General features: G+C 55.1%; 1 protein-coding gene and 1 long non-coding RNA gene across 7 annotated transcripts in view; one reads left to right on the forward strand and one right to left on the reverse strand.

Moving 5' to 3' along the window:
* The window catches only part of LOC103216587 (uncharacterized), a 58045-nt gene extending 49050 nt beyond the window's left edge, over nt 1–8995 (reverse strand). For 2 of the 5 annotated variants that reach the window (XR_012094054.1, XR_012094053.1), the window contains exon 1: nt 8109–8497. This is a non-coding gene — a long non-coding RNA (uncharacterized lncRNA). Of the gene's footprint in view, nt 1–8108; nt 8498–8979 lie in introns of those variants that run through there. The other 3 variants (XR_012094057.1, XR_012094055.1, XR_012094056.1) reach the window with 3 other exon arrangements.
* Nucleotides 8753–15543, forward strand: EMX2 (empty spiracles homeobox 2). 2 transcript variants are annotated; one of them, XM_007964225.3, is made up of 3 exons: nt 8753–9681; nt 11625–11809; nt 14058–15543. In XM_007964225.3, the coding sequence occupies exons 1-3, from the start codon at nt 9276–9278 to the stop codon at nt 14223–14225; spliced, it is 759 nt and encodes a 252-aa protein (XP_007962416.1). In that variant the 5' UTR covers nt 8753–9275; the 3' UTR covers nt 14226–15543. The 2 variants fall into 2 exon arrangements, with proteins under 2 accessions (XP_007962416.1, XP_007962417.1); XM_007964226.3 differs by lacking the exon at nt 11625–11809 and having other exon boundaries at nt 9168–9681; nt 14058–14265.
* Nucleotides 15544–19840: the final 4297 nt, after the last annotated feature.

Here is a 19840-nt window from a genome sequence, read left to right on the forward strand (position 1 = left end):
CACGTGTCTTTGGGGTGGATGAAAAGATCTCAAACGACCAGCTCCTCATTGGGGTAAAGTAGTGAAAAGATTATCTCTGATAGAGGTCAAACTCCAATTGGGAGGAGGGCGCAAATTCTGTAAATGACACCCGAGGGCACACTCACCAGGTTCACTGCAAGCCCTGAGCGTTTTGCGTTTGGTGCCCCAAGTGTAAGTCTAAGTATTCTGTCTCCGACACGTAAAACAACTTAAAGTGCCATTTTCCAACGGAGGCATTTAGAAGCAATTTGAAAATTGAAACGAATCTTTATATGCAAGACTGGAACGTTCCAGAGGCCCTTTAAAGCTGCGGTTAGCAAGGCAGTTAGGGAACTCAATGATGGGCTGCAAGGAGACGATTGAACGCACAGCCAAATGCACAGTTAGAAATTTGATATTAAACACGCTCTCGCAAGTAATGCAGTTTAATGATAATTGCTGCGTGTTTACTCTTCACTGGCAGGGGAAATAGAAGAAACATTTTGACAGAAAAGTTACCCTAAAGAGTTACACCGTTTACAAGGGGAAAATATCTCAGTGGCCGCTGCTGGCTTACTAGCAACCCAGAACAGTGTGTGGGGCATTAGTTTTCTTCCAGAGCTACCGAGAAGGGGAAACCCAACATCAAGTGTCTGGCAGATGGGAGTGTGTGTTAAGTGAGGGCTGTTTTCGTTGGGAACGCACAGCACAGCTCCCTTCCTCCGAGCCACCTCCAGACCCCTCGGCCCTCCCACGACCCCCAGTTCCCAGGTCCGAAGTTCTGGGCCAGCGGCGGCCAGCGCGCCGCGCGAGCAGCTTTTATTCGCAGTCTCTTTAACTCGCCCTTTCCGGTTCTCTTCCCTTCGAGCGCCCTGCAGCGGAGTGTTAGACAAGCCCTGTTGTCTGTGGGCTCTCACCTCAGAGTCAATATTATCTCAGATGGGCACAATAGACTGGAATGAAAAGCTAATATTGAATCAATGCTGTCCCTGTCCGCGCCGCCGCGATGCCACCCTTTGTTGCGCACGCCGCCCCCGGCAAGCTGCTGGCGGCCGGGGCTAAGCGGAGGGCGGCCGCGGTCGGGCCTCTCCCGGTCCCCGCCAGGGGTGGGAGAACACTTCGGACCCAGCGTAGAGGAGGCCTCCGAGGCCCAAGCCGGCTTCGGCTGCTGCGGGTCCCCAGAGGCTCCCTCGGGCCTCACTCGCGGCCTCTCCTCCAGACGCCAGGGGCCTGCCACAAAGCCGAGGGCTCCGCATGGCCGTGGGAGAAGCCGGGTGCACTGAGCCTCCCCGCACCCAGACGCCGAGGGGATGCAAACAGGAGAGCCAGGCCTGGTATGGCCAACCTCCAGGCCCGAGGGGCCCCAGAATATGCGTGTGGCCGGGGGAGGGGGTAGCTGTAGGGGCCAGAACCAGAGGATTCCTTCGCTTTCCCCTGGGGGCTGGGCCCCAGGAGTTGCAGCAGAGCCTGTCTGTAATTAGAGCCTCCTGGTCCGGCAAAGCTGCGGCTACTCCTAGAGAGAGTTGGGGTCTTCGAAGGGCATGCGATGGGGTCGTGGTCGCATCAGTGGTCGTGGTCAGACCCTTGTGAGCCCCTTCGGAAGCTCCCAGTCCCTGTCCATTCTTCTGTCCCCCAGCTCTCTCCGCGCAGACCAGGCAGAGCCGGGGAAGCAGAAGACGCCGGACAAGGGGTCTTGGGGCCGCCTCGCTGGCTGCGGTTGGAAGCACCAGTTTTCCTGCCCGCTGGCGCAGGCGCTGCTCTGTGGCGACCAGCAGAGGTTTCCCAGCCGCTGTGAGTCGCTCACGCGAACGACGTGGGGATACTGGGCACACGGAGTCTCAGCCGCCGCCACGCAGCGCCTGCCCTGCCCGCGCTTCCGTTCACTGGCAGCTGCGAGGCCACTAACCAACCTCCTCCCTCCAGTCCTAAACTCGGGGCTGGAGTCCGCAGGAGCTAAACCAGGAAGAAAAAAAGGGCAGGGCCTGAGGCCGGGAAGAGCGGCCTGGAGGACAACGGTGACCGGCTGCATAAGAGGCAAGAGCCAGAGTGACATTAAGTGGGTCCGCCTGGGCGAACCTTGCTGCTTGCACCCCAGCCCACCTGCAGGGCACTCTTCCCTGCCTTTTCCCCTTGGCTTGAGTGCGAGAGGCTGATTCCTGTGGGCGGGGAGGAGAGGGTGGTCTTCCTAGGGCTCCAAGTGAAGTGAGCACTGCACCCATGGCTAGGAGGTGGGGGTGCCCCGAGTGACTTTTGTAACTTCCCTAAGCCTCAGTTTTCTCATCTGAAAAGTGGGTATCATGACTGTTTCCCTAACTCACCACACCAGATTGTGATGTTCACTGAGATCATGGGCTTGAGCACACATACTTAAACAAAAATGCTAAAACTCGATACAGGTGAGAGGAATTGTTAGCCTTCTTGTAAGTCTTGCCCCAATCTTCCCCACGTTTCAAGGAGGGCCGCAGAGTCCAAAAGAAGAAACCTACAGTTTCCTTTTTTCCTCAGATGGCAGGATTTCCTCTTCAAGTCCAAGCCCAGCCCCCACGTCCAGAAAATGGGGAAATACTAAAGGAAGAGACGATTAAGTCCCTGAGAGAGGGGCTCCTGGGACGCCAGCATAGGCTCCTAGATGGACGCTGACAAACCCAAGGAGCGCCTTACATTGTCGGGCAAGGATCAGACTCCAAGTTAAAAGACCGGCCGGGCCATCAGTGGCAGAGAGCAGAGCCTCAAACACGAAAAGCCAGAAAGTGCTGCAGAGGCGTGGAAGGTGCGCCCCGCTTCCGCTCCCCATGCTGGTCCTCTGGGAGCCCAGGAGCCGGTGCACGCTCTGGTGGGCTCATAGTTTGTAGCTTTGGAGGCGATGGGAAGGACTTGCCACGCTCCCACCCAACCCCCATCCCGAGAGAGTGCAAGGGAGATGCAACTGTCTTTATCCCTATCCCCGGCAGGCGCCCAAACTAGAGTGTACTTGTTCCCAGCTCCTCCACCACCGTCTGTGTGTACGTCTGTCGGTCCCTCCCAGTCCTTGCTTGGTCCTAGGCTTTCATTTGAAGGCAGCTGAGGGAGAAAGAAACTGGCTCTGTTTCCTCGCTTTCAATAATGAATCGAGACAGCGTGTGTGTGGTGAGGGAGTGACGAGTTTCAACGTGATGAAGGAGATAAAACCCGACGGCGGGGTCTTGCCGGTGGCTTCATGCATCACTGAAACGTTGGGTCTCAAAACGGATAGATCTCTGGAGACGCAGACCTACGTGCGGATGTCCAGAGGAGGACAGCGCCCCTGCAGCCACCCGCGGAGGTCAGGGCCAGGGTCAAGACCCTGCCGCAAGGGCTGGGAGCTCCAAACAATTATGCTGAGGGCGCCGCTCCCAGGCCGCCTTCCTATGACAGGAGTTTCCAGTGAAGCCCAAGCGTAATTCCACGGCCCCACATCACCGGAGGAGCCAGGCTGCCCCGGGACGGATGGGGTCCGCGCGCTCCGAGAGGAATGGGCGAGACATCAGAACCTCGTCGCGGCGGCCCAACGTGCGCTGCTAAGAGTGTGGTAATTAATCGCCACCCCTGCCAAAACCAAGGACCCCCTGGGTCGGGCGTCCTCCGCCGGCCGCGAGGGGGCGCGGATATGAGAGAGTCGCACCCCGGGACCCCAGGTCTTCCGACTCCACCCCAGGTGGGGCCCGCGCAGGCCGTCCCAGGCCTGTTCTCTGCACCACCCGGGTCAGGCCGGGAGATATGGGACCTCTGGCATGGAATTGTGGCTGCACAGGTGATCACGGCTTCCTAGTCCTTCTTAGAGCAGAACCTGTCCCATCCCAGCCCCTCTCTGCGCCCCCTTCGGAAGGAAGCCGGACTCCTACTGGAGCTGGAATTCCTCTCAAGCCAAGAGCTGGAGCTGAGGGAGGCAGGAGGGACGCACTTCCAAGCCGTCTGGGCTCCTCTGTAGCCAGTGAGCCTCCTTTGACCCCTCCGCTGGCCTGGATGACGGCCTAGGCAAGACCTTGGCAATGCGGCGCAACCCCAGCACTCCCCCGCCCTCGGGCTCGGGGGCTCGGTGGGTATCGCGCCCGCGCCCAGCCCTCGCCACTAGGCGCCGCTGCGCGCACGTCAATCGGGGCCCCGGGCCGCTGCGCCCGCCTGGCGAGAGGCCTCTAGGGAAGACGCCAGAAAGGGATTTGTCGTAATAATTAAAAAAAAAAATGTTTTTAGGGCATTAATTATACTTTTCGTTTTCTCACCGCCACCCTACGCGTTCGGAGAGGCCGGCGTGACTGGGGATCTCAGTGGGTTGGAGGAATTCTTAACGCCCCCCAGGCCTTTCCAACTCGGGACACCATTAGTGCGCCTTGGACTGGGAAAGGGCTCGCCCTTCACGGGCGTCGGTGAGATCCACGGCCCGCCGCGGGAGCACAGGACGGGCTCAGCGTGCTGGCTCAACGTGAGGACCCGAACCTTGGCGATCAGGGACCAAGACTTGGCAGAGTGCAGTGGGTAGGTTCCACGGCACAAGGCCATGACCTAGCAATAACTAAAATGTGATGAACGCTAACAGTGTGCTAAATATTAGCTCACTCACTCCTCTCAACAACCGTTAACACATTGCTATTTCCTTTTGGCAGATGAGTCAACCATGGCTCAAGAAGGTGAAAGTCACATAGGTGGCGACCCCAGACAGCTCCCACACACCTATTCTCAGTTGCAGGAGGCCATGCACCCACCCCAGGTACCTCACAGGCCTAGCACGGAGCACAGCGATGGAGAAGCACTGCCCTTTGCTCCTTTGAAGCCCCTAGTTCATTATGTACCAGACACTGTCTAAGTACTTAGCTTTGTTTATGTCATTGAACAAACCCAAAGCAAAGGTACTATTATTTATTCCCATTTCAGAGAAGAGGAAACAGAGGCACAGAGAAGTTAGGTAACTTGCCCAAGGTCACACACTTAAGCTGTAAATGCAAGTCTCTCATCTTGGGGGATGGGAGCAGGTGTATTAAAGTATAATTACATATAGTAAAACTCACCCTTTGTAAAGTACGGTTCTGTGAGTTTTGAAAAACATATAGAATCATATAAATACCACCACAATCAGGAAGTAGGATAGTTCTATCATCCTCCAAAACAAGTCGAGTGCTACTCCCACTGCATTGGCTGTATTTTTACATATGACAAAATGAGGTCGGGAGGTTTCCATGTTGCCCAAGGTCATTCAGTGACAGATTCAGAATTAGAACGTTTGAATGTGTCTGCTAGTCCAGCTACCTGCAAAGGTAGATTCCTCAGTCTACAGAGCCCAAGAGGCAGCAGTGGCTTGGGGCACACATAGGACAGAGGGAGGAAGCTCCTTGCTCTAAGCTGGAGCCTCAGAAATCCCCACATCTCCCACTCCACGCAGGGCTACTTAACCAAACACCCACTCCATGGGCAGCTAAGGAACAAAGGTGGCCGTATTCTGCAAGGCCTAAATCCACAAGTAAAGTTGAGCAGCAGGGCAGCTGTGCCATCTAGGAGCTCAGGGTCCAGTCCAGACCACAGTGCCCAGTGCCCTGGCACGCCTCCACTGGCCAGTCTGGTTAATGAGTTACTATCCTAGTTAATTTCCCTGCACATCGGGGCTAGACCCTGTGAACCTTCCCGGGCTCCTCAGGCCAAGTGCATGAATTAGCATAGATTACCCAGCTTCTGGGGTTCCGAACTGCCCCACTCACTAGAAACCCGCTTCTCCTTCAAGGGGCTGGAGAGCAGCTTGGGTCTAGTAGCACTTGGAGCAGAGGAACTAGCATGTCCCGCTGCCTTCAGGAAGGGGGACACCAGACCTCAGACTCCACTTCCCCTTTACCCATGCCTACCTGTTGGCTAGCTAGAGCCCCTGGGGTAAACCTGGCCACAGAAGGACAGTTTATAAAAGGCGGGTGGCCTGCAGAGGATGCCAACCGACTAAAGTGGGACTGTGTAGCACTCTACCCTCTACTACAGACAAATGTCCCTGCCTGGGGCAGAAGACTGAGGGGTCCGTCTCCAGTCCAACACTGTCCTGGTTAAGGGAATAATGACTGCACCTTAGCACCCAGGGCTGCAAGTTTTAAAAGAGGGAAGGCACCCATCACCCTTACACATCGCAAACCATCTGGGTCTCAAACCATCTATCTCCCAGACAAACTGGATTCCCCTTGCCCTCAAGGTCAATGACTTTTATGCCCCCACCCAAGATCACTAAGGGTGGAGCTTTCAGTGGCTCCAGTTTGCAACCCCTGAGTCTCAGGCTGAATTTGGAGGGTCTGGCCTGAGGGCACTGCCAGAGCCTGGCCCTCCAGTCCTCCTTCTGAAGCTTGCATGAAAGGTGCCCTCCTGCTTGCCAGGATTCGGGATCCATAGTCTGCCTAAGCTGGGTGTTTGTTTCCAGCCTCAAAAACCCGAGGGCGGACCTCTAGCTCCACCCTGGGCTTACTGACTGGGCACAGCCAAAAGACCTCCCCACTCTGCCATGCCTTCAGGCTCCCTGCTGGCCTAGGAGAGGAGAGGCCTCTAACCCCACAGCCTAATTGAGAGAGAGATTTCCAAACTGTAGACAATATTTTGGGGGACAGTGGTCCAGGCCCAAGGGAGGTGCATCTTTAAATGCACCCCCACCCCAAGGGCTGGATTCAAAGCCCAGAATCTTTGGGCCTGGAAAAAGAGGAGGAGGAGAAAGCAAAGTCATCTGGAACTGACAGAGGGACAATACTGGGCCAGGACCCCAGCCCAGAGCTTCAAAGCCTAAGGGAGAAGCAGGTGTCTCCCACTGTAAGGGCAAAGCTGAGGCGCACACCTGTCTCGTGTGAAGATGTGTATGTATGTTCCCTGGGAAGGTGTGGAGTGGGGGCAACAAAGATGATCTCTGCCAGTTCCCCACGAATCTCTCTGGTGCCCTGACGACCCCGGAAAATACTGCTCCCAACTCCTCTCTTGCCTGGTTTCCCAAAAGAGGTTTTTGGACATCTGCCCCAACACAACATTTTATCTGGAATAAAGGAGTAATTGACACAAACATAAATATACAGTAGATGAAACCAAGGGAGGAAGCAGGTAGCTTGTCCTGAGACCTGTCCCCTCAACTATGCTTCTGGTGGCAGTGCAGCCTGGCTCACGGTGGACTTCACTCTTCTCCCCCCATTCCCATCGGCTTCTCCCAGGTCTCAGGGCAACCTAGTCTCCAAACACAGGCATTTCTGCATTCTTAGGAGAAATGACAGGGGCCTGGGAGTAATAGTTTTAAACGACGCTAGACTTTTTTTTTTTTTTTTTAATCATTAATTGTAAACGTGCAAAATACCTGCTGGTACTTCACTTTAGAAGAATGTAATGGCAAAAAGAAAAAAAGGAAAAAAGAGGCGGCTGATGAATAGATAATAGATCTTTAACCACCAATAAACAGAGAGCAGCGCCAGCAGCCTGGGGATGTGATCATAATTATGCCGCCGCGCGAGCCAATGGGGACGAGGGAACTCGGTCCTAAAATCATCCCAAAACCGAAGGCGAGCTCGAAAATGCGGACACGGCCTGGGACCGGAGAAACGATCCGTAATCCCTAGTTGCACTGGGTTTGCACAGCAACCCCCCCTCCCCGGGACAACAGATGGCATAATAATAATAGAAATAATAATAATAAAATAATAGCATCCATAATAATAATAACATTGACCACAGTAACCAAAATAATTACGTCGGAACCATAATAGTACGGTAGCACCACCTCAGGCTCTCCCCTGACCTCGGACTACCGCTCCCAGATATTCCAGAAGGAATTGTTTTGGGGAAGGAGGTGAGCACCCTCCCAGACAGAAAACGCTGGAGACCGTGGGGCGAGAGCGGGAGCGAGTTGGAAGCCCACTGCTTCAGCGGGGTCGGCAGCTCCCGGTCTCAACTCGTAAACGAACGAGCCGGGTCAAGACTCGCGAACGCACCGACCCTGGGACCTCGAGGCTAAGCGTGGTTGGTGGGGTGGGAGGACCCCGCACCCCCCACTCCAGGATCCCTCCTGGCCTAGGAAATCGCTGGGAGTTTTGCTAAGGGTGGGGATTGGTATAACCGAACAGCGCCTTTAGCCCAGGAACCAGCCCCCGACCGCTTACCCTCGCGGTGCTCCTAGGACGATCCCAGTTCCCCCGACGCAGGGCCGCGTAAGGCAGCAGCGGCGGAGCGCTAGGCGAAAGGAATCTGTTTGTCCGTCTGTCCTACCAGCTTGGGCTCAGCAGGCTCCGGATTCAGGGGGCCGCAGCGGAGGCGGCGCCGGCCAGGGACTCTGCAGGGACCGGGGTGCCCCGGAGGGAGTGGTGCTGGTGGAGGAGGAGGCGGTGGCTGAGGGGGAGTAGGTGGGGAAAGAGGAGGAGGAAGAAGAGGAGGAGGAGGAAGAAGAGGAGGAGGAGAAGAAGAAACCGGAGGAAGAGGAGGAGGCGAAGGAGGAGGAGAAGCCGCAGCGGGCGCCGCAGGAGCGAGTGAGCTGGGAGCGAGGGGCGAAGGCGCGGAGAAGTCGGGCGGCCCGGCGGGCGGCGGCAGGCTCGGCCCAGGCGGCGGCGCCGACTCCGTTCCACTCGGCCGGGATCCAGGCCTCCGGGTTCCCAGGCGCTCACCTCCCTCTGACGCACTTTAAAGAGTCTCCCCCCTTCCACCTCAGGGCGAGTAATAGCGACCAATCATCAAGCCATTTACCAGGCTTCGGAGGAAGCTGTTTATGTGATCCCCGCACTAATTAGGCTCATGAACTAACAAATCGTTTGCACAACTTGTGAAGAAGCGAACACTTCCATGGATTGTCCTTGGACTTAGGGCGCCCTGCCCGCCTTTTGCAGAGGAGAAAAAACTTTTTTTTTTTTTTGCCTCCCCCGAGAACTTTCCCCCCTTCTCCCCCCTGCCTCTAACTCCGATCCCCCCACGCCATCTCGCCAAAAAAAAAAAAAAAAAAAAAAAAAAAAAGAAAGAAAAAAAAAAAGAAAAAAAAATTACCCCAATCCACGCCTGCAAATTCTTCTGGAAGGATTTTCCCCCCTCTCTTCAGGTTGGGCGCGTTTGGTGCAAGATTCTCGGGATCCTCGGCTTTGCCTCTCCCTCTCCCTCCCCCCTCCTTTCCTTTTTCCTTTCCTTTCCTTTCTTTCTTCCTTTCCTCCCCCCACCCCCACCCCCACCCCAAACAAACGAGTCCCCAATTCTAGTCCGTCCTCGCCGCGGGCAGCGGGCGGCGGAGGCAGCGTGCGGCGGTCGCCGGGAGCTGGGAGCCCAGGGCGCCCGCTCCTCGGCGCAGCATGTTCCAGCCGGCGCCCAAGCGCTGCTTCACCATCGAGTCGCTGGTGGCCAAGGACAGTCCCCTGCCCGCCTCGCGCTCCGAGGACCCCATCCGTCCCGCGGCACTCAGCTACGCTAACTCCAGCCCCATAAATCCGTTCCTCAACGGCTTCCACTCGGCCGCAGCCGCCGCCGCCGGTAGGGGCGTCTACTCCAACCCGGACTTGGTGTTCGCCGAGGCGGTCTCGCACCCGCCCAACCCCGCCGTGCCAGTGCACCCGGTGCCGCCGCCGCACGCCCTGGCCGCCCACCCCCTACCCTCCTCGCACTCGCCACACCCCCTCTTCGCCTCGCAGCAGCGGGATCCGTCCACCTTCTACCCCTGGCTCATCCACCGCTACCGATATCTGGGTCATCGCTTCCAAGGTACGTGCCACGTCGCGGAACTGCAGAGCGCTGTTCCCGCCGCATCCTTTACTGCCCCCGGCCTGCTCCGGGTGGGCGCTTGGCAAGGCCTGGGCGGAGGTTTCTCCGGCTCGCGGGCCAGCGCGCCCTGTTGGGAAACTAGGCGGCGCGGGGCCGGTGGTGGTGTGGATCCCCAGTCTCCTAAGCTACGACCGGTTTGAAGTGATAGCCTGCGGGCTGCTTGACCCTTTGGGAAGGGGTGCGAACGGAGAAGTTGTCCCCCAGTGCGCTCGTATCCGAGCAGGCTGTGCGTGCCCGGCGCCGCGGAGCCCAGAGCCTGCGGGGTCCCCAGGCTCCTGGTACCCTCGGCAATGCCCCCAACCGTCCTGGCTCCGAGGGGCGCGGACAGGACTCGGCCGCCAGGCTTGCTTTCGACTGCGTTCGACCCTGTTCACCACCCACTTTGCGCCCCTTCAGTCCAGACCCACCACTTCTTGGTCTTCCACCCTCTTCTGGAGGCGAGAGGACCCTCGCGCCCCCGGCGAAAAGTGTGGGATTTGTTTTTTCTTTCCTGCTTTTCGGAGGCCTGGGGAGGGGCGGGAACCCGTGCGGGAGGAAAGCTCCAGGGCTCGGCGCTCTCGCCGCGACCTGCTTAATTGGGGCGCCGAGCAGCCACAGCGGGAAGGCAGGTTCGGTCTGGTTTTTGTTTTTCTTTCTTAAAAAATAAAAGAACCTGGTCAGAAACTGCCTTAGAGGGAAATATCTGTTCGCGTGTTTTCATTTATTGAGATTTTGACTTGTTTTTCTCTGGGTACGGGGTGGGAGGAGGAGAGTTAAAACTTCAGAAAAAGGGATAGTTTACCGATCGGAGTCGGTGAAAGATCTACCTCCGGCGGCAGCCGATCAATACTCCAATACTCCGCGGCTTGTTCATTCATTAACCCATTGCGTTCCTGCCGGAGCCTACAGTCGGGTAGATGTCACCCCCCTCCCCATATTTTAAAAAATCAAACCAAAGGAAGAAAAAAAAGAAAAACCTTTTACCCTTAATCCCGAACTGGATTTGCCTGCATCCTGCCTGGGCTGTCGGTTTGTTTTTCTTTGTTTGGGTTTTCGGTGAATCGATTTCCTATCCTAATAAGTGAACCCAAAACTCTGAGGCTTTGCTCGAAAAGTTTAGCGTTGCCCTTTCTCATTCTCTATCAGTCATGCTCATGGTCCCCCCACCAGACCCGGAGCCGCTGGGATCTTCCTGCGTTTCAGACTGTCCCGGCGGTGTCTGCAACTCGGTAACCGCCCCCCGGGTTTCGATCTCTTCGCTCGCGTTTCTCTTCTAGTTCTCCGGAGCCGGGAGCCCCGGAGCCCAGTTCTCGAGAGGCAGCAGCGGCTGTAGCCGGGCACACCCGCAGGCGAGATTTCTGTCCCGATCCGGCTGCAACGACTCGCTCCGCCTCTGTACTTTTCCGGAGGGGCAACAAAACAAATAATTTAAAAATAAATCTCCAAGAAAACTCTGGAGAGCAGCCCGCCGCCTTTCCACCCTGGGTCAAAGTTTCCCGAGAGGTTAGAAAGAAGAGAAAGTCGTTTCTTCGGGCTGTGGGCGCCAATCCCCCGGCCAGGCTCTGCGGCTCCCTTCCCTGCCCCCAGCGCCCGGCGAGGAGGTGGCGAGGCCCGCGGCACCAGGGCGGCTGCGGAGCCGGCCGAGGTCAGGAGCCTGGGGGACTGGTCCCGCCGGGGCAGCGGCTGGTTGGGTGCCGCACAGGTGGACACCCAGCGTTGCGGGCCGGACAGCTGAGCCGGCGTTCCCTTCCTGAGCCCTTGGGAGGACCACCGACCCCCGCAGGTCGAGCGGCGCAGCTATGCGAAGGCCCTGAGCGCGGTGACTGGCCAGCCCGGCTCGGGAGAAGTGCGCGGCTCCGGTCAGAGCAGCCCCCCTAATGGGATTTCTGCTGTGCTCCCCGCAGGGAACGACACTAGCCCCGAGAGTTTCCTTTTGCACAACGCGCTGGCCCGAAAGCCCAAGCGGATCCGAACCGCCTTCTCCCCGTCCCAGCTTCTAAGGCTGGAACACGCCTTTGAGAAGAATCACTACGTGGTGGGCGCCGAAAGGAAGCAGTTGGCACACAGCCTCAGCCTCACGGAAACTCAGGTGAGTACGGCCCGGGCGCGAGGAACCCATCTGGGCGTGCGCCCCCACCCCAAATCTGGCTCTCAAGCACACCCATGAGCACGGAGCTCTGTGAGGGCCTTCCGCACAAGTCCTGGTAGCTGGTTCCACGCCTGGGCTCGGGATGTATGTCTCAACCCCGTGCTTGGCTTTGTTGGGTTCCAGAAAGGGGCTGTAAGTGCCAACCTGCCCCAGGTTCTGGGGAAACGCGCCGAGTTGTTTCTCCGTCCAGTTGGGCATGTCCTGGCTAAGACATCCCTGCATTTCTGGTGAGACTTTTGGTGAGAGTGTGAGGACCCTGCTGGGGTCCAGGAAGAGGGAGAGCACAGTGGGGTTTCTGGGTGTTTGGGGCTGGAGACTGGTAAGGACAGGATATGGGTTAAAGATGAGTTCTGAGCGACTACCAGCCCATGGCTCACACCGTCAGCTCCAGTGACTTCGCTGAAGGAGATGGGCGATCAGAAGGTGGAGGGCAAGCGTCCTGTGTGTACTCTACATCAGAGAAATAAAGCTGGGAGGCTGCAGAGAGAGGGTCTGCCTCAGGGCACAGGCCTTCTGCACAGCAGGGTCCCTGGGCGGGCCTGGCTTGGGCTTATCCCAGGGTGGGGAGGGGGTTTAGGACTACAGTAGGCGCTACTGTACACGGAGCCGCAGGGTGGGGTCAAAGTTCCCAGCAAACAGTAACGTTTTTGGGCAGATTAAGTTGTAACACTTTTCCTGGGCAGCGCAGAAAGGTCGAGCCTTTTGTTTTAAAACATGTTCCCCACCCCAAAACCGCGGAGGGCCTGGCGGGTTTGTGCGGAGCCCGGCACAAGGCGCGGCCCGGCTGATTTCTCCTGGACAGCCGAGGCGGCGGTGGTCTTTGTCCGCCTCGCTGCCCACGCTGCCTGGAGTCTTTGTGTGCGTGTCAAGCCCCGAGCGCACCGACGCGCGCCTTGGGCCAGCGCCGGGGAGAAATGAACCGTCCTCCCCCTCAATTAGCAAACTCAAAGCAAATTAAATTCAGCCTTGTTCCCGCTCAGCTTTTTCACGGAGCACTTTGGGGGACTGAGGCTTTCCGGGAGAGCAAGACGGACCGACCAGCGGCCTCAAAGGAGGGAATGGAGTGGACCCCAGGGGTCCAGGGACTGGCACTGAGCTAGGGTACTGTTATCCAGATAGGATAGGAGTTGTGGGGAGATGGTATCAGAGGTGCAGTCTCTGCCATCTCCCTTACCTGTACCCCCCTGCTGGGAAGATTGGACCTTGTTACTGTCTGGTGGCTGAATGAGGTCCCACCACTCAGCTTTCCCAGGGGCCCATGGGATGGCAGCTGACTCCCACCTCATTGCTCCTAAGACCTCTCAGAGCCACTCTGGTTAGGCCCAGCCTCCAGCCCCACCCTGGTGGGAAGTGATGGGACTGGGATCCGAGGCTGTGTGACCAACAGCCTGTTCCAGGGCTGCTTAGGAGGAGGGAAGAGGGAGCTTGCTGTCATCTCCCCTCCTCTTAGTTTCTCTATTAATTTCCGTGTAACCGACGGTCTTTCAGAAGCTTTCAGTTTTGAACCCATTTTCCTAGCTATAAAGGTACAGCTGGGTTGGTCTGGAGGCCTGCACGCTCCATGTTCCTCCTGGCCTCCTCTAGCCCTATCCCCTTCCTGCTCACCTGTGAGAATCCCCCGCAGGGAGGATGCAGCGCAGGCAAACCCTGATCGCCTACCCAGGGCCCCCGCCACGAAGAGAAGGCGCTATATTTAGGAAACACTGCCCAGATCAGCAGAAAATAGAAAGCACATTGGGCCCTGAGGGAAGCTGCAGCAGTGGCGGACTGAGGTCTCCCTTGCACTGGCTTGCTGGAGGGAGTTAGGGACATGTCTCTTTTTATTTTTAATCACTTACTATTTTTGTAGGGGCTTCCCATGCTTTGCAAGGCTTTGCTCTCTGCGGGATATAGATGCCATGTGCAGGGCCAGGAGAGAGGGGACTCAGTGCACTCCGGGCTGCAGAGCCCTGGGGAGCCCTTCAGGAAGGCTCAGAAGGGCAGGGAGCTGGGCTTCTTTTCCACCAGGCACTAAGGGCCCTGCTCCCTGAGGGCAGGCCTTGGGGAGGCTGGACCTTAGGACTTGCATCTGGGGGACTGGGTCTTTGCTGAGTCTGGAACTGGAGTCTGGGCTGGGTGAAAGGATCAGGCACTTGATAGAAGGGTGCTCTGAAAGAACTAACGCACCCCATCGGCCTCTCACCCGCAGGTAAAAGTATGGTTTCAGAACCGAAGAACAAAGTTCAAAAGGCAGAAACTGGAGGAAGAAGGCTCAGATTCGCAACAAAAGAAAAAAGGGACGCACCATATTAACCGGTGGAGAATCGCCACCAAGCAGGCGAGTCCGGAGGAAATAGACGTGACCTCAGATGATTAAAAACACAAACCTAACCCCACAGAAACGGACAACATGGAGCAAAAGAGAGACAGGGAGAGGTGGAGAAGGAAAAAAACCCTACAAAACAAAAACAGACCACATACACGTTCACCGAGAAAGAGAGAGGGAATCGGAGGGAGCAGCAGCATGCCGCGAAGACTTTGGACAGCGAGGGCACAGGGTCCCAACCCGAGGCCGTGCCAAGATGGCAGAGGATGGAGGCTCCTTCATCAACAAGTGACCCTCATCTAAAGAGGCAGCTGAGTGAGTGAGAGAGACAGAGAGAAGGAGAAAGAGGGAGGGAGAGAGAGAAAGAGAGGGTGAGAGAGAGAGCAAGAGCTGAACGTGCACTCTGACAAGGGGAGCTGTCAGTCAAACACCAAACCGGGAAGACAAGATGATTGGCAGGTATTCCGTTTATCACAGTCCACTTAAAAAATGATAATGATGATGATAAAAAGCACGACCCAACCAGGCACAGGACTTTTTTTTTTTTTTTTTTGCACTTCGCTGTGTTCCCCCCGATCTTTAAAAATAATTAGTAATAACAAATGAAAATTCCATGTCTAGCCCCATCCCACATCTGTTTCAAAACCTTGAAATGCATGTAGCAGTTGTTGGGCAAATGGTGTTTAAAGACCGAAATGAATTGTAATTTTCTTTTCGTTTTAAAGACAGGTTCTGTGTGCTTTTTATTTTGATTTTTTTCCCAAGAAATGTGCAGTCTGTAAACAATTTTTGATACCTTCTGATGTCAAAGTGATTGTGCAAGCTAAATGAAGTAGGCTCAGCGATAGTGTCCTCTTACAGAGAAACGGGGAGCAGGATGACGGGGGGGGGCTGGGGGTGGCGGGGGAGGGTGCCCACAAAAAGAGTCAGGACTTGTACTGGAAAAAATAAAACCCCTAAATTAATTATATTTCTTGGACAGTCCCTTTCCTAACATCCTGAGGCTTAAAACCCTGATGCAAACTTCTCCTTTTAGTGGTTGGAGAAATTGGCCGAGTTCAACCATTCACTGCAATGGCTATTCCAAACTTTAAATCTATCTATTGCAAAAACTGAAGGACTGTAGTTAGCGGGGATGATGTTAAGTGTGGCCAAGCACACGGCGGCAAGTTTTCAAGCACTGAGTTTCTATTCCAAGATCATAGACTTACTAAAGAGAGTGACAAATGCTTCCTTAATGTCTTCTATACCAGAATGTAAATATTTTTGTGTTTTGTGTTAATTTGTTAGAATTCTAACACACTATATACTTCCAAGAAGTATGTCAATGTCAATATTTTGTCAATAAAGATTTATCAATATGCCCTCAGAGTAGTCGTCTTGGGAAATTGAAGTGGATCTTTAAAAACGTATCTCAGTAATTTGAGTGTGGTCCTTCCCCAACTAGGCTCAAGAAACCCAGGCTCCTCACCCACAAAAGGGCCAGTTTTGTGGATTCTCAGGCATTTCGAAGAAAGATGAGGGTGGAGAAGGGAGAAGATTAGGAAAACTTAAGTCCTTCAGCAAAGGGATGGGAGAAAAGTTTTCCAACCAGACCTTTGCCCATTGTATGCCCTACTGAGGGAGTTTAGTTTGAACTTTGGGTTAAAATGCTTACTTCTCTTAACTTCTAGTTATTAAAAAAATACTGGACATGTAGTTACACATTGAAGACTACTCTCCCAGAATATTGGGGAAAACATGTAGCAGAATCAGAATCTTGCAACTTCTAAACTTTCTGACTTTAAACCCCGAAGTACAAGTCTTACTTTTCCTTCCTTTCTTTCCTTCTCTCCCTGGCTCCAATCTGCCAAAGGTGATGGGCCGAGCCCAAGGGCCTCAGCAGCCTTATAAGGCAAGTGTTCTGAGAAACCTTCAACTCTTAATTTTAACATTAAAGAAAAAGTTGTAATCAGACTTGGAGGAAACTTAGCTTTTTTCCCTCCCTCCTTCCCCCTTCTGGGGGTACGAGGTTGTTTTTGCATGCTTCATTTGCTTCTTATCCTGATAGGCTGCATTAATCAGTTTTATTTCCATTGATAGAGAAACCTCGTCTGTTCTGTTCGAGCTACAAAGCGTCCTGCGAGCTTTTGTGAAAGTGCAAATCAGTTTAAGCAATTATCATACCAGGAATATGAAGGGGAAAGAGGAGGCCTTGCCCAGTGGTCTCCTTTAATCTCTTAATCCATGGATCCAGGGGGGCTGCCTGGACATAATTTAGGACAATCTCCCCACCCTTTACACTGTGATAAGGCCAAGTTACAATGCAGGGCAAAAATACAAGCTTTGTTAACATCCTGCCTTGAAAAGTTAAGATTAGACATTCCGTGCACGTGTGGGGACTATAGGGCACTATGGAAATTTTTTCTTTCTTTTTTTCCTCCTCTTCTCTAAAGTAGAATTCATTCTCCGTCTCTTTCTCCTTTCCCCCATCTCTGCCTGTCTAGCCCTCCCCTCTTTTCCCCCATCTCTGTCCCTCTGTAGAAACCTGTTTGCTCATAGTGCATTTTCACACAGACCCCTCTTGGAAGGTGTGTGTGCTGTGAGGGGCTACTCCACCGCCGGGAGTTGCTGGGGGGAGGAGGGAGACGGGGTGGCCTCAGGAGACCCGGGCTTGTGTCTCACAGGGACAGGTGTGCCTCGGGGTATCCAGGAAACCCTCGTGGGGCTTCCAGGCGCTTTGACAGCACGACCCTCGGTGACCACTAGCTGTCTCAAGCGCTTTGCAGTCAGCGCTCCCGCAAAGCATCCTTTTCTCTTCAACAAGTACAAATTACCTTTTCCTTCCACTCACCTTCCGAAACCTGGAATACCTCAAACACTGAGCACGTTCTTAAACATTCTTAAAATTCAGAATGGTCTGTCCAGAAAAATATTTTCCGTCTTAATAAAAGGTTTATTCCTGCCAAAATTATATACTTTATATTTTTTAAGTACAAGAAAAGGGGGCTGGTGAGGAAGATTTTTCTTTTTTTGGGTAAACGTCCTATGTAGTGTAACAGCAATAAAATCATCAGAGAATACTATTAGCTTTGAAAAAAAAAAAACTAAAAGCTTTATTACAAACCAAGCTTTGAAAATAGGGGGGATTAGGCGGCTGAAAGGGTCCCACAATGGTAAGAAGAAAAGGTTTCATGCTAATGAGGTTAATGCCCTTTGTATCTCAGGCCTCCACATCTTCATTACGCGCTATCTCCGGCTGCACGGAGCGGCTCAGAGAGCCGCAATCCACTCCAACGCCCCCCTTCCCGGCCCAAAGAAGGATTTGATAGCAGCTCTGTTCAAACTAGATAATTATATCTTTTCAAGTCGGAATTAAGATAAAGAAAGTGAAGCAGAGGCGGCTCGCCTTGATCCACTGCAAACAAATTTGGCGCACTTTCGAGTCCTTCCTCCGCCTCAAAAAGGCAGGACAGTCAGCTTATTAGCCGCTCGTTTGCTTTATTAATTCATCTATTTAAAGTGGCAGGATTAGAGCGTCTAATGTGGACGCAGGCTGCCGTGGCGCTAAGGAATATAAATATTTGCGAGATGCCATCCCACGATGACTATCTGGGCGTGGGGCGCGGGGCAGGGTGCGCGTGTGCCCTGCCTCTGCGTTCCCTTCGCAGTGTGCGCGTGCTGGGCTGAGCAAGGGGATGTGGGAGCCATGTGCCCCAGGTCTATGTGCCCCTTCGTGCTCCGTGGGTGCCAGGCCTGGATGCTCCGGGGCAGGGCTCAATGGGCAACGTGGGTGAGATTCTGCGCTCCTCCTGGGACACGGTGAACTGTATGCATGTTGCCATAGGGTCCTGTCTGTGACCCCGAATGGGGATACAGGATACAAGTTTGATCCATGTTCCCTTTCCTTGTTAATTACTTGTGGACCTTCCCTGTAGGACCCCTTGGCCAAGTGCATGTTCGGGAGAGGCACGTATTCTCCGTTTGCGCTGCCCTGAGAGGGTCAAACCGAATCTATAACGCGCGTGTGCCGCGGCTACGTTCTCCTGCGAGGTACACATGGGTTCCGTGTGCGTTTCTCGCGGAGGCGCCAGAAAGCCCTAGGGTGGGAGAAGCCTTCGACCTCCGAACTTCCTGGCTTTCTTTCTGTGTGTCCAGTGCTCCAAGCTCCTTCTGGCTCTGCTCCTGGCAGGCAAGCCGAGCAGGAGCTGGCGCATTGGCTGCGGCCCGTAACCTGCCGGGCCACTTTTGTGCGAGGGGCGGATTGTGGCTGCCTGAGAGCCGCGCCAGGCGGGCCAGGCAGAAAAGGGACTCGGGCCTGCGCGCGGATTTGGAAACCTCGGCTCCTCCCCGTCCCCGCCTCGAGTCGCAGGAAACAAAGTCTGGGACGCGCGGGCCGGTTGGGGAGGGACTCTGGCTGCTCGGAGGCCTGGCCCGGGGCCCCGCTTCGTGGTGGGGGTTTTAAGGGCTGGTCCAAGTCGGTGTAAGGCTGGCAGGGTGAGGGTCTGTTCTTGTATGTTTGTATAGGGTGAGAGCACTAGTTTGTGGTATAATGGCATTTGTGTGGATTGTGGAATAGAATTGTGTGTCTCAGCTAGGACTTTAGTCAATTTGTGTCAGTGCTAATTGTTTGAGTAAGTTAAAGGCTGGAGCGGCCGGGGCTACTTATGTAGATTTGGTCAAGATGTCTAGTTGACCTTGTGCGTCTAGATTGTTTTGAGTTAGGGCCAGCACGTGCAGTTGTGAGGCTGCAGAGTGCCTATGACCGTATGGAAATGCAGTTTATTGAATTTGTGTGCCACGATCTAGTTGCACTGTGTATCTGTGAATTCGTCTGGAGTTGTGCATCTCAGAGAATGGGGTGACTTCGGTGTGTGTGGCTTGCGGGGACGTTTCTCGGTGTTTGGATGGGGGTCCCTGTGATGGATGTCCATGTCCGGCCCTAGGGCAGCATCTGCGTGTCTTGGGATCGAGGCGTGTGTGTCTAGTGAGGAGGCTTGGGCTGGAATGTCATCCGGCAGCGCCCCACTAACTCCGGAGTCTGGCAAACAACAGCCGTTTTGTGTAACTGCGCATTTTTCTAGACCAATCTTTATTATTCCAGCAATCAGCGCTGGAATTACTGGGGCGCCGCCTCGAAGCAGCCGCGGGCGGGGCGGCAGAGGATGCCGGCCTCCAACGTCTGGGGACCGCGCCCGAAAGCCGGGCTGCGTTGCGGGGCCGCTCGAGCCTCGCCCGCAGCTTGCAGCCCGCACCCTCCGCTTGGCCGCCGAATTTTCTTGCCCCAGCCAGCCCCGTAGCCAGGGGAAAGTGGGAGTTTTGAGAACCCTCTGACCCCAGTCGTGACCCCTCTCCGGGAGTTGGCTTCTCCCACATGACCCGGTGCGCCAGAAAACTCTAGGCGGCGCCACGCTTGGAAGCGCAAGGTCCATTCATCAGCCGCGCCCCAGCGTCTAATTGGCCTTTTGTTTATTAGTGTTTGTTGCCCCGCGGGGGGTCTCGGGAGGGCACCGGAGCTGCAAGTCGGGGTGCCAGAAGCGGGCGGCGGACCGGCGCCCAGGGCTGGGGTCCGGGTAGGGCAGAGGCGCATCGCACTCCTCTGAGGGGGCGCCAGAGCGCGCCAAAGATCACGCCCACGTGCGGAGATGCACGCATGGAGGCTGGACTCCGAGTGCCAGAGCCTGGTC

The sequence above is a fragment of the Chlorocebus sabaeus genome, chromosome 9 (genome assembly GCF_047675955.1).
Source record: "Chlorocebus sabaeus isolate Y175 chromosome 9, mChlSab1.0.hap1, whole genome shotgun sequence".
Classification (NCBI taxonomy): Eukaryota; Metazoa; Chordata; class Mammalia; order Primates; family Cercopithecidae; genus Chlorocebus; species Chlorocebus sabaeus.

What these genes read in the sequence shown, in the direction of transcription:
- EMX2 (XM_007964225.3), top strand. Translation starts at nt 9,276, where the DNA reads ATGTTCCAGCCGGCGCCCAAGCGCTGCTTCACCATCGAGTCGCTGGTG. An exon ending in TCTGGGTCATCGCTTCCAAG is followed by an intron (nt 9,682 to 11,624) that starts GTACGTGCCACG and finishes TGCTCCCCGCAG; the next exon opens with GGAACGACACTAGCCCCGAG. An exon ending in TCAGCCTCACGGAAACTCAG is followed by an intron (nt 11,810 to 14,057) that starts GTGAGTACGGCC and finishes TCTCACCCGCAG; the next exon opens with GTAAAAGTATGGTTTCAGAA.